Below are 17,545 nucleotides of genomic sequence, written 5' to 3' on the forward strand. Positions count from 1 at the left end.
TTCATCAGCCAACAAATGTTTCTTGAGCACAGGCACTGCGTGACTTACCTAAAGTCAAAAAATTATAAATGGGAGGGCTGGAATTCAAGGCTAGTTTCTAATAATGGAAACCTTCTAACAGAAAGCTGCTATTATTGTTACTATTAGAGTTACTACCACTACTAAATGGTGGCATGGCGGCAGAGTGTTCTTTCCACTGCACCGCCACACTACCCATGTGTGGGCATTTGTAAACACACATCTATGTCTTTCTTAACAGCTAATAACGCTGAATTAAAGAAAGGAACTATGGCACAGTGGCTAAGAGCTCCGCTGCTAACCAAAAGGCTGGCAGTTGGAATCTACCAGCCATTCCTTGAAAACCCTATAGAGCAGTTCTACTCTGTCATATAGGGTCACTATGACTCGAAATCAACTCAGCGGCAATGGGTTTGGTTTTGTTTTTTGGTATTAACGGAAAGAAGTGGGCTGGTGCTGGTTTTAGAAGCTCAAACGTTAGGCATATGCCGCACTTGCAGCCTCTTACTCATTTTAATTCTGCCTCGCCAAGAAACAACAAAATCCTACTTTCTATATTTATGTTATCGCTCACGTAAAACATTACTAGAATTTTCTACTTCAGAAAACATAAAAAGTTTCAGCATAAAACTATTAAAAAGAAAAACAGCAAGTGAAAATTACCACATATGAAACAGACATAAGGAGATTCAGAGCAGTTATGCTACATAAAAAAAAAAAACATACACCTTTTAAAATGCTGAGCCTACCTTAAAGAAACAAAGGGGATAGTTCTCCATTAAAATGGCCTACAGCCTGGTACTGTCATCACTTACCAAGCGGAATTAACATGACACACATTCTTTACAATGCACGCTGGATTTTCATCCTGAAGGGAATATTTGTTATTTCTCTCCTATAGTATGGGAGAACTGCAGATTCTCTAAATACTCATAAACTCTGACTCATAGGAAGGAATAACAAGAACACTTTAGCTAAATCCGATGAGTGGGAAAGTGAATAAAACATAAACAAAATGTAGATGACATTACTGTGAAATTTTAAATGCCCAAAGTGGGGGAAGAAAGATACTGAACTCTCTATTAGCCTTAAAAAGGCTACCCTAAGGAAACCCTGGTGGGCTGCTAACCAAACGGACCGCAGTTCGAATCCACCAGGCACTCCTTAGAAACTCTATGGGGCAGTTCTACTCTGTCCTATAGGGTCGCTATGAGTCGGACTCGACATGATGGCACTGGGTTTAAGGAGCCCTAGTGGTGCAAAGGGTTTAGCACTCAGCTGTTAAGGTTGGCAGTGTGAATCCCAGTGGGACAGAGGGAAAAGGACCTGGTGATCTGCTTTCATAAAGACTACAGCCAAGAAAACTGGATGGGGCAGTTCTACTCTGTCACATGGGGTCACTATGAGTCAAAAACGACTTGATGGCACCTAACACAACGGCAATAATAACAATGCTGCTGTAACCTCAGTGCATGAGTTTAAGGACTCAAACAAGTAGCTGCTGAAACTAGACAGGTTGCAACTGGAAGCTACATTATCTGAGCCTTCTAAACAATGATGATTTTTGAGTGTGTCAGGGTTGTATCCTTTCACCATGCTTATTCGATCTGTATGCTGGGCAAACAATCCGAGAAAATGGACTATATGAAAAAGAACAGAGTATCAGGATTGGAGGAAGACTCATTAACAACCTTTGTTATGCAGATGACACAACCTTCCTTGCTGAAAGTGAAGAGGACTTAAAGCACTTACTGATGAAGACCAAAGACCACAGGCTTCAGTATGATTACACTTTAACATAAAGAAAACAAAAATCCTCAAAACTGGACCAAAAAGCAAGGTAATGATAAACGGAGAAAAGACTTAAGTTGTCAAGAATCTCATTTTACTTGGATCCACAATTAATGCCCATGGAAGCAGCAACCAAGAAATCAAACAACTCATTTCATTGGGCAAATCTGCTGCAAAAGATCCCTTTAAAGTGTTGAAAAGCAAAGAAGTTTTGTATTTTGAGGACTAAGGTGCACCTGACCTCACCCATGGTATTTTCAATAGCATCATATGCACACGAAAGCTGGACAATGAATAATGAAGACCGATGAAGAATTGCTGCCTTTGAATTATGGTGTCAGCGAAGAATATTAAATACACCATGAACTGCCGGAAAAACGAACTTGGACAAAGTACAGCCAGAATGCTCATTAGGAGCAAGGATGACAAAACTTCATCTCACATACTTTGGACATGTTATCAGGAGGGATCAGTCTCTGGAGAAGGAATTATGCTTGGTAAAATAGAGGGTTAGGGAAAAAGAGGAAGACCCTCAATGAGATAGATTGACACAGTGACTGCAATGATGGGCTCAAACACAGCAACAATTGTGAGGATAGTGTGGAACTGGGCAGTGTTTCGTTCTGTTGTGCATGGGGTCGCTATGAGTAGAATCGACTCGACAGCATCTAACAACAAAAACAGCCACGTGGCAGGAAAGGAATTACCCACGCTGCATACAAATCATAATTCTATTATAATACTGAACACATTCATATGTAAATATTACACAGTTGGGGAAGGGGAGAGGAGGGAAGAAGTCATACTTACTGTAAGAATTCCATGCCAGAGGCCAACATCCTTCTTGAAATCTAATACATTGACAATTGTTTCAGCTGTGCAGTAAAAATACAGAAAAGATGTTTACTAATTAAAGTCAGCACAGACCAAAGTGCAAACAAAATCCGATATAACATCAGGGGCAGTAAAAGAGCTTAGAAAGACATCATTTCCCCGCATCTTTGTGCAAACTCTGCAGCCTCCAATCAGATCCATTTCACAATGCTGGCTAGCCTTCTGAAAGTTGTTTCCTTACCAATGTTCTGTCATTTAAGGAAAATGCAAAAGCTGTCCACACCACATCACTTAAAAAAAAGACTATTCCTTTCCCTCTTATATACTTATCTTCTGACCTCACCCCCACTTTTTTTCATTTCCTTCATGTGTCTCCCAGGAAGGGGAAACAGCTTTAATTTAACATGCCCTGTATCTGAGGGGGATATAAATGCTCAGCAGATGCACTGGCCCAAACTGTATTACAAGTGTTCAAGGCTGGTGCTGGGATAGTAAAGGAAGCATAGGGAACATGGAAAGATGTGGCTGGAAGAAGATCCAAGAATTGTAGAGGAAAAAGAGAAAGAAAAAAAACCTCTAAAAAGGGGAAGAGAAAGAAAAACAGTGTTTTCACCTGGGTGTATTGGCTCCAAGCTGAAAATATACAGTTGAAAACAATTCCTATTACAGAATGTGGAAGAAAGCCAGAGATCCAGCCAGGAATAATGCAAAACTTTCTTATGAAGCCTTGTCAACCAGGTCTTGCACTTCAGTCATTGCCCTCACGCTGTGATGCTACCTGACCCTGGGCTCCCTTGGCATCTGTCAACGCCACACCTTTTATTCTTACTTGTTCTTTCTGGCATGGCTTGTCAAAGGCTTAGTAGCCTGACCCTTACTTCCCCTTCAAAAGTGAAAACATGAAGATGGACATGCAGAGGGACTTTAAAAATAAATATTCTCAAAGGAAACAACCTATATTCTACTTTGTGTAAGTATTTTTTAAGTAGAGAAACAAGGAGTGAATATATATATTCCCCCCTCAACCCCCATAAGTGACAGTCCTAGACCTTCAAGAAATCATAGCAAGGAACACAGGTTGTTAGGTTGTAAGAAATGCTTGCATGAAAAATGCAAACACACTGACAAATAAGATGAGGATGGTGGCTAGAAGGTCGGGTCTGGTAAGCTAGTCCAGGGACCAGATATTACTGAATATTTCCACAAGACAAATGTGTTATTTTAAGAAGAGAGATGACCAGAAGCATGGGGGAAGAAAGAAAATGAACGAGAAGTAGAAAGAAAAAAAGCCAAAGCACCTCATTCTAAAGTGGAATGGCAGAGAGTCACCAACAGCATGTGTGGTACCAGAAAGTGAGGCCAGTGCAGAGGGTCCCATGTTTACAACACAGAAACTGGGTCACAGAAACCTCAAACCAGAAGGTACTTAGGAGTTATGTGGTCTGACCCTTCCTGTAATGTACCCAATGCATGCTATGAGCACAGTTATTTCCTGGCCACTCTCTGTCTCCGTCCATAACCATCCTATGCAGGGGAAAGAAAATATATGGGTGAAAATCAGTTGTTCTCAGCAGTGGTAGCCTACCACCCAGGACCTCATGACACCATCCACAGGGGATCCAATTCAATTGCTATGGAGCGGGTGGAAGTGAGGCATTTTTTTTAAAGCTCCTTGGCTATAAATCTGTTTAATGTATAGCCAGGGTTGAGCACCCGGGGTATTAACTAACAAAAAAAGTCAACAATTTCACATTTCATTGAATTAGGCACAAGCTTAATACTATTTTCACTGTCACTACCAGAAATAACATGCTTTCTTCACTGAGACATCCCCAGCCAACACAACATTTCCCAGAACCACCATCACAAGGAGTCACGGTCTCACAGAAAACATAGCTCGGCACTGCTGCAGGGAAGAGGAGATCTGTCCATACCTTCTGTGTAGCCACATGCTTGTGTAAGGGCTTGGCAGTGAGTCAGCAGCGCAATTCTTGTCACAGTCACCCCAAGTACACTTCCATCCTTACACGTTTTATACTAAAATGAGACAGAAAACGTATGGGAAAGTGGCACTGAGAGGCAATAAAGTAATTAGTACACATCTATCAGTGTGTCTTACTCATTTAAGATGCTCTGAGTTCCTTCATTACGGAGTTCATGTAACCACCACAAATGCAGGTTACTCAATTCCCAAACTACACACTCAGGTCCAATGGGAGTAGATCATGCAGACTTACCTCAATATAAGCAGTGTCGTTATTTGCATCCTTAATGTGAGGAAACCAATCTCGAGGAGGTTTAGAGAGATGTTTAGACTCTGTTACAAACCATAATAGCTTTGGCCAACCTGGAAGATAAATGACAAATTACTTTTAAATAAGCACTCAGAAAGTACATACGCAAACACTTTTTTAAAGCCTTGAAAAAAAGTTATTTCCATTTACGTGCCATACTTCTGAACAACACTTTAAGCTAGATTGAATCTTTGGTATTTCCATATTTCATCAAATCTAAGACAACATCAACAAAAAGAACACTGTAAACCACCATCAATTACGTTATGTCACCCACAGATTGTAAGACCTGTCCCCATTTCAGAAATGTTAAATGTGAAAAAATGTGTGCCTTGGAATTGATGCAATATAGTATACTTTTCCGGTAATAAAGAGCCGGTCTCTTTATAAAAAACTTAGGAGAAGTAGCAACTTCTCAAGAGCTCTTTGGCTTACCTTTAAACTGTGGTATCTCTCCTGTTGGGCTTTTTGGTAGTCCTTTATGGCAAGCATCACTAGTCAAGGCTACTGTAACTCCACAGCTACCAAGCAAGAAACCTATCTGTTGGCTTCCGGCATCCTGAGAGAAGGCAACAAAGAGAAGATAGTAAGGAATCCAGGATTAGGGCTCCATACCAGGCAAAAAAAAAAAAAACTACCTAGCCCTTACGTATTGGGAAAGTGAACTCAGCTCTCTAAGCCCTTTTCCTCCTGAACAACTATATCTCAGGACAGGGACTGTGAAGTCTGCAAAACTACGAACACATTCTAGCCTTGCTACTTGCTAGCTATGTGACCTTGAACAGATTGGTTATCTTGCTTGGCCTTACTTTCCTCATGTGTAAAATGGGAGTAAAAACAATAGCTATCCCATAGGATTGTCGTGAGTGACAAATTAGAACCAAAAACCACTGCCATCAAGTGGATTCCGACTCAAAGCAACCCTATAGGAGAGTAAAACTGCCCCATAGAGTTTCCAAGGAGTGTCTGGTGGATTTGAACTGCCGACCTCTTGGTTAGCAGCCGTAGCACTTAACCACTCAGCCACCAGGGTTTCCACAAATTACAACAGTATATGTAAATGACTGGCATTTAGCTAAGTCTAATGGCTGCTATCATATTTTCTTCCAGTTCTGTAAGACGATGATTGTGGAGGAGACGAGCCCAAGATGGCGGACTAGGCAGATACTTCTGGTGGTCCGTCTTACAACAAAGACCCAAAAAAACAAGTGAATCAATTGTATATGACAATCTAGGAGCCCTGAACGTCAAAGGCAAAGTTGAGGAATTGGACTGAGTGGGAGGGGGAGGGGGAGACGGTTCAGATGCAGCGAGGACTTTCCAGTTTTGACCTGGTGGCAACTGGAACCCCGCAGGCCAGATGCGCTGGTGTAAGCACAGTGAGGCACGCAGTGGTGTTTGGGACATGTCTTCCATATCAGAAGAGACCAAGCAGCAGAGTGTTCACTCACGCCTCCAGAATCAGTGAAAACTGTGCTCTCCGTAAAACATAAGTACTTGCGTTTAATCTACCGTGTGGATCAAAAAGCACCCCTTTGGAAAAAACCCTCTTCCATTTAACTGGTCACTCCTTGCTCTATACCAGATCCAAGCCAGCATCAGTGATAGCTGCTCTCCCTGGGCTGGAAGTAGGACCTGTCGTGTGCCCTGAGCCATCCTCCCAGCCTTGGAGAAGGTACAAATTAACAAACAGGAAACGATCTGCTTACTCCCCTAACCCGGGAACCTAGGGCAGAAACAGCTCCTTTGCCTGGGCACAGGCGTAAGGGGTCAGCTGATTTTGAATGCCTTTCATCCCTGCTTAGACCCATGTGGGCCCATTTCAACAGCATCAGCCCTCATTAGCACAGTATAACAGGGTATACACCTTAAGTCTAACCTCAACTGTTTCAGCTATATGATGGAGAGGCAGGTTTGTGATGTCTGATGCTGCTCTGCCTATTAAGCAGGGTCCTCGCCTACCCATATCAGGGGCCAGATGACTGGTAGCTTCACACATGCCACTTAGCCACCTTCGACAGGGATCCGAGGATAAGTGGTGCCTCCCAGTCCTTACAGAGAACAGCCTTGGATGCCCACAGTTCGGCTGCAAAACCCACCTGTGTAGGTGTCCTAGGGAACAGGGATACACTTTCCTCACAGACATTCAGGGATGGTTGTCAGTCCCCTGCCTCGATCAGTGCATGACACCCTACTGTAGCCAGACACCTCTGCCTACACCAATCACCCCTGCTCATCTAAGACTGTAGGTAAGAGACTGCACTACACACTTGGTGACTGACTACCTAGACATCTCAGTTGAATCCATACAGGAAAAGTAAACGGACTCCTACCTGGTAACAGCTCTAACCACCTGGTGACAAGACATTAGAGCTTCAAAGGTGCCAACAATCAAACTAGCTCACTCAAGTAACCTATTTTCGCATAACAAAACAAAACAAGAAGCTAGGACACAGTAAGCAAACATAAAATAAATAAATACAATAACTTATTGATGGCTTAGAGACAACAGTCAATACCAAATTACATCAAGAGGCAGACCATGATGGCATCAGCAAGCTCCCAAAACAGAGAATCAAGACATCTTCTGGATGGGGAGAACTTCCCAGAACTACCAGAGGTAGAATACAAAACATTAATACACAGACCTCTTCAAGACATCAGGAAGAAGATCAGGCAATACACAGAACAAGCCAAGGAATACACAAACATAGCATTAGAGGAACTTAAGAAGATAGAGAAGCACATAAGGACTAATTTAATAGGCTGCAAGAATCCATAGAGAGACGGCAAACAGGAATTCAGAAGATTAACAACAAAATTTCAGAATTAGACAACTCAATATAAAGTCATAGGAGCAGAATTGAGGAAGTGGAAGTCAGAATTAGGGAGGCTGAAGATAAAGCACTTGACACCAACGTATTTGAGGAAAAATCAGATAAAAGAATTAAAAAAAAATGAAGACACCCTAGTAATTATGTGGAACTCTATCAAAAGGAATAACCTATGAGTGCTTGGAGTACCAGAAAAGGTGGGGATAACAGAAAATACAAGGGAATTGTTGAAGGCCTGTTGGCAGAAAACTTCCCTGATATCGTGAAAGATGAGAAGATATCTATCCAAGATGTTCATTGCACCCAAAACAAGGTAGATCCCAAAAGAAAGTCACCAAGACAAAATCAAACTTGCCAAAACCAAAGAAAAAGAGAGAATTTTAAGAGCAGCTAGGGATAAATGAAAAGTCACCTACAAAGGAGAGTCAGTAAGACTAAGCTTGGACTACTCAGCAGAAACCATGCAGGCAAGAAGGCAATGGGATGACATACATAAAGCCTTGAAGGAAAACAATTGCCAGCCTGGATTTACATACCAGCAAAACTGTCTCTCAAATATGAAGATGAAATTAGGACATTTCCAGATAAACAAAAGTTTAGGGGTTTGCAAAAACCAAACCAAAATAACAAGAAATACTAAAGGGAGCCCCCTGGTTAGAAAACCAGTAACATCAGATAACAACTCAATACTAGCACACAGAATAGAGCAACCAGATATCAAACGAAATAAGGAAATCACAAAAATAAATCAAGCTAAAATGCTCAATACAGGGAAACAGAGATGTCATTATGTAAAAGAGGACAACGCTAAATCAAAAAAGAGGGACTAAAAAATAATGGAATCATAGATCTTCCATATGGAGAGTAGGTCGAGGCAATATAAAGAAACAGAAGTTTGGTTTAAACTTAGAAAAACAGGGGTAAATATTAAAGTAAGAACAAAGGAAACTAACAACATTACACACCAAAATAAAAAAACAGAAAAACATAAAGACTCATCAAATACAAAAGCAACAACAATGAAAAACAGGAAAAGACAATGTATAAAGAAAAACTACTCAGCACAGAAAATTAAGTGGAGTAAAGACACTGTCAACAACACATCCCCCCCCCAAAAAAAAAAAGACATCAAAATGACAGCACTAAATTCATACCTATCAATAATTATGCTGAATGTAAACGGACTAAACACACCAATAAAGAGACGGTGAGTGGCAGAATGGATTAAAAAACCATGATCCATCTATACACTGCCTATAAGAGACAAACCTTAGACCTGAAGACACTAACTAAAACTCAAAGGATGGAAAAAAATACATCAAGAAAACAACCATCAAAAAAAGAGAAGTGACAATATTAATTTCTGATAAGAGAGACTTTAAAGTAAAATCCACCACAAAGGGTAAGGAAGGACATTATATAATGATTAAGGGTCAATATACCAGAATGAAATAACCATAATAAATATTTATGCACCCCGAGACCGGGCTCCAAAATACATAAAACAATCTCTAACAGCACTGAAAAGAGAGATAGACAGCTCCCCAACAGTAGCAGGAGACTTCAACACACCACTTTCAGCGAAGGACAGAACATCCAGAAAGAAGCTCAATAAAGACACGGAAAATCTAAAGGCTACAATCAGCCAACCTGACCTCACAGACACATACAGAACACTCCACCCAACAGCAGCCAAGTATACCTTCTTTTCCAATGCTCATAAAACATTCTCCAGAATAGACCACATATTAGGCCATAAAGCAAGTCTTAAGAGATCAAAAACACCAAAATATTACCAAACATCTTTTCTGACCATAAAGCAATAAAAGTAGAAATTAGTAACAGAAAAAGCAAGGAACAACAACAACAAAAAAATCAAACACACAGAAACTGAAGAATGCCTTGCTCAACAACTACGAATTATAGAAGAAATTAAGGACAGAATAAAGAAATTCATACAATCAAATGAAAATGAAAACACTTCCTACCTAGAACCCTTTGGGACACTGCAAAAGCAGTGCTCAGAGGTCAATTTATAGCAATAAATACACACATCAAAAAGAAAAAAGGGCCCAAATAAAAAAATTATCCCTACAACTCAAACAAACAGAAAGAGAGCAGCAAAAGAAGCCCTCAGGCACAAAAAGAAAGCAAATAATAAAAATTAGAGCAAAATTAAATGAAATAGAGAACAGAAAAACAACTGAAAGAGTTAACAAGACTGAAAGCTGGTTCTTTGAAAAGATCAACAAACGCAATAAACCGTTGGCCAAACTGACAAAAAAAAAAAAAAAAAAAAACAGGACAGGAAGCAAATAAACCAAGTGAGAAATGAGATGGGCAATATTACAACAGACCCAACTGAAATCAAAAGAATCATAACAGAACACTGTGAAAAACTGTAATCTAACAAATTTGAAAACCTAGAGGAAATGGACAAATTTCTAGAAACACACTACCTATCTAAACTAACACAAACAGAATAAACCCGACAAAAGAAGAGACTGAAAAGGTAATTTAAAAACTCCCAACAACAACAACAAAAAACCCTGGCCCTGATGGCTTCACAAGAGAATTCTACCAAACTTTCAGAGAAGAGTTAACACCACTACTGCTAAAGGTATTTCAGAGCACAGAAAAGGATGGAATACTCCCAAATTCATTCTATGAAGTCAGCATAACCCTGATACCAAAACCAGGTAGACACTACAAAAAAAAGACACTACTGCAAGAAACCAAGAGACCTACAGAAGTGGAAAAACATACCCTGCTTATGAACACTGTGAAAATGTCTATTCTACCCAAAGTAATGTATAGACACAATGCTATCCTGATCCAAATTCCAATGGCATTTTCTAATGGGATGGAGAAACAAATCACAGGCTTCATATGGAAAGGGAAGAGGCCCCAGATAAGTAGAGCATTACTGAAAAAAGAGGACTCACACTAACTGATTTTAGAACATATTATATGGCTACAGTATTCAAAACAACCTGGTACTTGTACAAGAACAGATACACAGAACAATGGAACTGAGAATCCAGACATAAATTCATCCACCCATGAGCAGCTGATATTTACAAAGGCCCAAAGTCCATTAAATGGGGAGAAGACAGTTTCTTTAACAAATGGTGCTGGCATTAACTGGATATGCATCTGGAAAAAAAAGTGGAACAAGACCCAAACCTCACACCCTGCACAAAAACTAACCCAAAATGGATCAAAGACCTAAATATAAAATCTAAAACGATAAAGATCATGGGAGAAAAAAAAGGGACAACACTAGAAGCCCTAATACATGGCATAAACAGTATATGAAACACTACTAACAGTACACAAACACCAGAAGAGAAAGCAGATAACTGGGAACTCCTAAAAATCAAACACTTATGCTCATCCAAAGACTTCACCAAAAAAGACAAACTACAGACTGGAAAAAATTTTTGGCTACTACAAATCCGATCAGCATCTTATCTCTAAAATCTACAAGATACTGCAAAACCGCAGCAACAAAAAGACAAATAACCCAATTAAAAAGTGGGCAAAGGATATGAACAGGCACTTCATCAAAGAAGACATTCAGGGAGCTAACATATACATGAGGAACTGCTCACAATCTTAAGCCATTACAGAAATGCAAATCAAAACTACAATGAGATACCACCTCACCCCAACAAGGCTGGCATTAATCCAAAAAACACAAAATAATCAATGTTGGACAGGTTGTAGAGAGACTGAAACTCGTATACACTGCTGGTGGGAATGTAAAATGGTACATCCACTTTGGAGACTCATCTGGTGCTTCCTTAAAAAGCTAGAAATAGGACTACCATAGGATCCAGCAGTTCCACACCTCAGAACATGTCCTAGAGAAATAAGAGCCCTCACACGGATAGATACATGCACACACCCATGTTCGCTGCAGCACTGTTTACAATAGTAAAGGATGGAAAAAACCTAGGTGCCCATCAGCAGATGAATAGATAAATAAATTATGGTGTATTCACACAATGGAATTCTACGCAACAATAAAGAACAAGAATTAATCCATGAAACATCTCATAACATGGAGGAATCTGGAAGGCATTATGCTTACCGAAATTAGTCAGTCACAAAAGGACAATTATTGTATGAGCCCACTATTACAAGAACTCAAGGAAAGGTTTAAACACATAAGAAAGCACTGTTTGATGGTGATGAGGGTGGGGAGGGAGGGAGAGGGGTATTTACTAATTAGATAGTAGACAAGAATTATTTTAGGTGAAGGGAAAGACAACACACAATACAGAGGAGGTCAGCACAACTGGGCTAAACCAAAAGCTAAGAAGTTTCCTGAATACAACCAAACCCTTCGAGGGACAGAGTAGCAGGGGCGGGGGTCTGAGGACCATGATTTCAGGGGACATCTAGGTCAACTGGCATAACAAAGTATATTAAGAAAATGTTCTGCATCCCACTTTGGTGAGTGGCGTCTGGGGTCTTAAAATTTAGCAAGCAGACCTCTAAGATGCATCTATTTGTCTCAACTTGAGCAAAGCAGAATGAACAACACCAAAGGCACAAGGAAAATATGAGCCAAGTGACAGAAAGGGCCACATAATCCAGAGACTCCATCAGCCCAAGACCAGAAGAACTAGATGGTACCTGGCTACCACCCATGACTGCCCTGACAGGGAACACAACAGAGAACCCCTGATGGAGCAGGAGAAAAGTGGGATGCAGACCTCAAATTCTAGTAAAAAGACCAGACTTAATGGTCTGACTGAGACTGGAGGGACCCCAGAGGTCATGGCCCCCAGACTCTGTTAGCCCAAAACTAAAACCATTCCAGAAGCCAACTCTTCAGACAAAGATCTGACTGGACTATTGTTGAGGAGTGAGCTTCTTAGCTCAAGTAGACACATGAGACTACGTGGGCAGCTCCTGTCTGGAGGCGCAATGAGAAAGCAGAGGGGGACAGGAGCTGGTTGAACGGACACGGGGAATACAGGGTGGAGAGGAGGAGTGTGCTGTCACATTGCAGGGAGAGCAACTAGGGACACATAACAAAGTGTGTGTAAGTTTCTGTGTGAGAAACTGACTTGAACTGAAAACTTTCAATTAAAACACACACACACACACAAAAAGACTATGATTGTAAATGTGATAAACATAATCGCAGCAGAGAACAGGAAATGTCCAAGAAAACTTTAAGAAGTACCTAATATACTAAGACCAAGTACTTCATTTTCAAAATACTCAAAGCAAAATCCTTCAAGTACATGATCACAACTGGCATACAAGGCATAAGCCATTCTTAACCAAAGAAATCAAGACCCAGGTGACTTTTTTCCTCATCCTGAGGCTGTATGCCACGTCTAAATGAAATAACTGGCACATTGACTCCGGTGACGTGTAAAGGGCTTCTGCTGCCGTCGAGTCAATTGTGACTTGTAGTGACCCTATATGACAGAGTAGAACTGCCCCATAGGGTTTCCAAGGAGCAGCTGGTGAATTCTAACTGCTGACCTTTTGTTTAAGAGCCAAACGTTTAACCACTGCACCACGAGGGACCGGATTCTAAAGGACAGGAAGTTACCAAATTACCAACTAACCCCTGACTTGCAAGTGTGACATCTGAGCTATCCTCAGATAGTGTAGCTACACCCCCTGTGTGGCTCTGCTGTGGTGAGGTGTTCCCACAATTCGCCCCCTGGTAAGACAGACAAGCAGTCAGAAGGGCTCACCTAGCTCTCTCTACTGCCTGTCAGTCATGTCAGCTTTGTTGTTTTATAATCTGCTGACTCAGAAAATGAAATGAAAGCCCCCAAACAAAAAGCATTCCTAGGACTGAGAGGTCATCGCCTGCAGCGAAAGGTTACCCTACTGGGTCCTCAGCTGCCTGTGTGAACCAGGGCATGAACCCACCATAACCTGGCTAACCACGTGGGTGGGACCAGAGGCCTACCAACTCTCGGGCTCATCTGTGCCTCAGTAATGGAAAATATATTAAAGAAAGCTGTGGCACTTTTACCTCGGTGAATTCAGCATTAGCATTTCAAAACCATAGTTTTTTCAATGTTTACTTCATGCTTTCCTTATTGTAGAGTTAAATTTACACCGAAAAATATACTTCTTTAAGTGGAATTCTCAATCTAGACGGGGCATTTGAGGGTAACTCATGGACCCACGGGACCACTGGCCTGTTGACATCCAACGTGCACACCTCACACAATCCTGAGGGGAAGGAGGATGTAGGGGGCTCAGCAGACAGCAATGTCCTGTATTTCGGGGACATCTCATTGTACTTTCCCTTCAGGCGATAATTTTTTCAAATAAAGATATAATAAGTACATTTTAATAGGGAATCAGCTACCTGACCATGAATTTATGTATCACATTACCAAATATCATGACTATGCAAAGGTGAGTGAACAGAGAATCTGTAAATGGCATCAGCTGTAGCGGCACAAAGGAGTTTCTTTTATGAGTGTAAGTTTGTGGGGCTGAAGTCAGGAGGCACACACTGTAACTGTCTACAAGAAGACCCTGAGATGACTGAGAGTCTGAGTTACTCAGAGCTACTGCTTTCGGTAAGTTTTTTTTTTTTTTTTGCTAACAATGTAAATTCTCCAGAAACATCATGCAAGCCCAGTGGGATGGCTCATGTTCTGCAGGAGAGAGAACACCACATGATAAAACCATCTTGGCCTGACCCACAGGGTCGATGGTGCTTCAAAGGAGGCCAAGCCACCCCAGTTTTCTCAGGTGCCAAAGAGGAGGTACAATACTCTGACCTTCATCTTCCGAGGGAATAAGCACTGCCTTCCCTGATAGCTCTCTTTTAATAATCTAACTCCTAAAATGGTAAAGTCACATATACAAAAAACTCTTAGAATATAAGAGATTCGGAGCCACACTGGAAGGAGAGGACTCACAAACACAATGTTGCAAGTTAGCATGAAATTTAGTCTTCACACCTGCTCTCCCCTCTGCCTGCCATGAGCTCCTCATCCCTGGCACCTACAAAACTCCTACCCATCCTTCAGACCTCTAGTCAAATGTTGGCTTTTCAAAAATGACTCTGTGTACTCCCACACCCTCCCCAGCTTAAACACCACCCCCCCACATGCTCTCAGAGCACCCTGTAGTCTCCTGCACAGCTGGAAACTACACATCTGTAATTAAATAAATGCAAGAGAAGCTATTGAACGCAGCGTCTAGCACAGAGCCTTGTATATATACAGACACTCTCAGCAAATAATTGCTGAATGAATGAAACCCTGAGCATGCTGGTACCCAAGGCAAAGGGAAATTCAGTCTTTCATGGAGCTCATTACTTGATAAAAGTCATCCTTAGGATGATTCTGTCTGGCTGTACCCCTATACTAGCTGCAATGGTATTCATTCCATGATAGACATCTAGATTTCAGTTCTGTTCTTTTGAAAAAAAGATTACATCCACCTCCAGTCTGGCTAAAATTGCTAAACTTGATATGAAATCCACTCCAGGAATTAGGCATTTCATCTCAGGAAGAATGTAAATAGGATAAATCTTCCCTGTATGCATACTCTGGCCATAAAGTCATTTCCTATATGCTTTTCCCCCCTCCCCACCAAGACGCGTATTTCTGGCATATAAGTTGTTCCTACTTTGGTAACGTTAAGGGGTAAGGGCAAATACAAGTGTTCGCACTCTTCAGCTGGGGAAAGGCATGCTCATACCTCCCTCAAGTACTCTGAAGTCCAGGAATGCTGACAATTCCTCTATCAAAAAACAAAACAAAACAAAAATCTCTTTAACGACTCATTTTTGCTTTTTAAGAAAAACCGGACCAAACTTGAGTTCAAACGTTTCTCTCACTTTAATCTTTCTTCGATAACAAAGAGTTGGCTAATTATGCCACTTTCTAGAAAATCTCTCCTTAGAAGCAGCTAGTCTGTAACTTCCCGAGAGTCACGTTAATCTGGCTGGGATTAATGCCATTATATCATCACATATCCCACCCTATCCAAGCCTCTCCGTCAGAATGCATCAATCACCTTCATAAAAAGGATTTTCTCTCTAATAAATGTAAAGTAAGTTCATGAAAGTCATCTCTCATGATCTCATTTTGGATTTGTGGCCATCCAGTTTCATTCCTTGCCTACTCAAAGTGCTGACTTAACGGTTTGCTGGCTCTCAGGAGCCTAAGCCAAATACGTACCGTAACGGAAAGTTGACTTGAAATGCACTACTCTGCAGAATCACCCCGAAATACAGCGCACTAATAGTAAATGTAAAGGTGATTATGGTGGTGAAACCAGCCTAGACTGAGGAAATCTGAGACAAGATGATCGCCCTTACCGATACAAAGATAAAATGTGCCAATTAATTTATTGGTCTTTTGCTAATTAATTTTACTTTTTATTTCTAATGGCAATTTTCAAACACACACAAAGAGTAGAAAGAAATCCCATGTACTCATCACCCAACACTGATCATTTGGCCAATCCTGTTTCTCCTATCACCTCCAATAACTACACGTACTCACACTCACCACACACGTACATACACACTCACGCACACCACACACATGTACATGCACACTCACGCACACCACACACATACATACACACTCATGCACACCACACACATACATACACTCACCACACACAAGTATGTACACACTCATGCACACCACACACACGTACATACGCACCCACGCACACCACACACGTACACACACACGCACACCACACACACGTACATACACACTAACGCACACCACACACACATACATACACAGGCACACCACACACACGTACATACACTCATGCACACCACACACACGTACATACACTTGAGCTTACCACACACACGTACATACACTCACGCACACCACATACATGTACGTACACACACCCCACACACGTACATACACACGCACACCACACACACGTACATACACTTGAGCTTACCACACACATGGACATACACACTCATGCTCACCACACACATACACACACACCACACACGTACATACATGTACTCACGCTCACCACACGCATGTACATACACACCACACACACGTACATACACATACTCATGCACCCCACACACAAGTACATACACGTACTCATGCTCACCACACATACATACGCACACCACACACATGTACATACACGTATTCACGCACACCACACACACGTACATACACCCACTCACCACACACATGGACATACAAACACACCACACACATGGACATGCAAACTCACGCACACCACACACACGGACATGCATGTACTCATGCTCACCACACACAGGTACATACACACACTCACCACACACACGGACATACACACGTACACCACACACACGTACGGACATGTACTCGTGCATGCCACACACACATACACACTCAAGCTCACCACACACATGGACATACACATGCACCTTCCTCCCTCCACTAGACATCAGTCGTATAATCATGATGCCAATATATACTACAGCTCGAAGAGTTTTCATCCTGGAGCAGCTCTCCTCAAGGCTGGGCAGTAGCCACTCCTTTCTTCGACAGCTCTCTCCCTTTCTTTCCTTCACTCTGGCTCTCAAGGTCTCCACGCTCTCTACTAGTTTTGTCTTTCAAAATGAGCTCCTGAGGTAGAGGTATCATATAACCGTCATATAAAGCTGTAAATATCTGACAAGACATTAATATCATTCCTTCAAGAGATATTTCATTTTAAAAGGACATAAAGCCTTTATTAAAGCAAACAAATCATGTCTGTAGAATCCTAAGGAAAGCAAAGATA

The 17,545-nt window shown here is 41.4% G+C and overlaps 1 protein-coding gene across 2 annotated transcripts in view; it reads right to left on the reverse strand.

The window, feature by feature from the left end:
* Nucleotides 1-17,545, reverse strand: part of DIP2C (disco interacting protein 2 homolog C) — a 657,451-nt gene that overhangs the window by 189,973 nt on the left and 449,933 nt on the right. For both annotated transcript variants that reach the window (XM_064285066.1, XM_064285065.1), the window contains 4 exons: nucleotides 5,373-5,496; nucleotides 4,881-4,990; nucleotides 4,578-4,680; nucleotides 2,620-2,684 (listed from right to left, as the gene is read on the reverse strand). In XM_064285066.1, coding sequence (XP_064141136.1) covers nucleotides 2,620-2,684; nucleotides 4,578-4,680; nucleotides 4,881-4,990; nucleotides 5,373-5,496 — 402 coding nt within the window. The remainder of the gene's footprint in view (nucleotides 1-2,619; nucleotides 2,685-4,577; nucleotides 4,681-4,880; nucleotides 4,991-5,372; nucleotides 5,497-17,545) is intronic.

This window comes from Loxodonta africana, chromosome 4 (genome assembly GCF_030014295.1).
Source record: "Loxodonta africana isolate mLoxAfr1 chromosome 4, mLoxAfr1.hap2, whole genome shotgun sequence".
Classification (NCBI taxonomy): domain Eukaryota; kingdom Metazoa; phylum Chordata; class Mammalia; order Proboscidea; family Elephantidae; genus Loxodonta; species Loxodonta africana.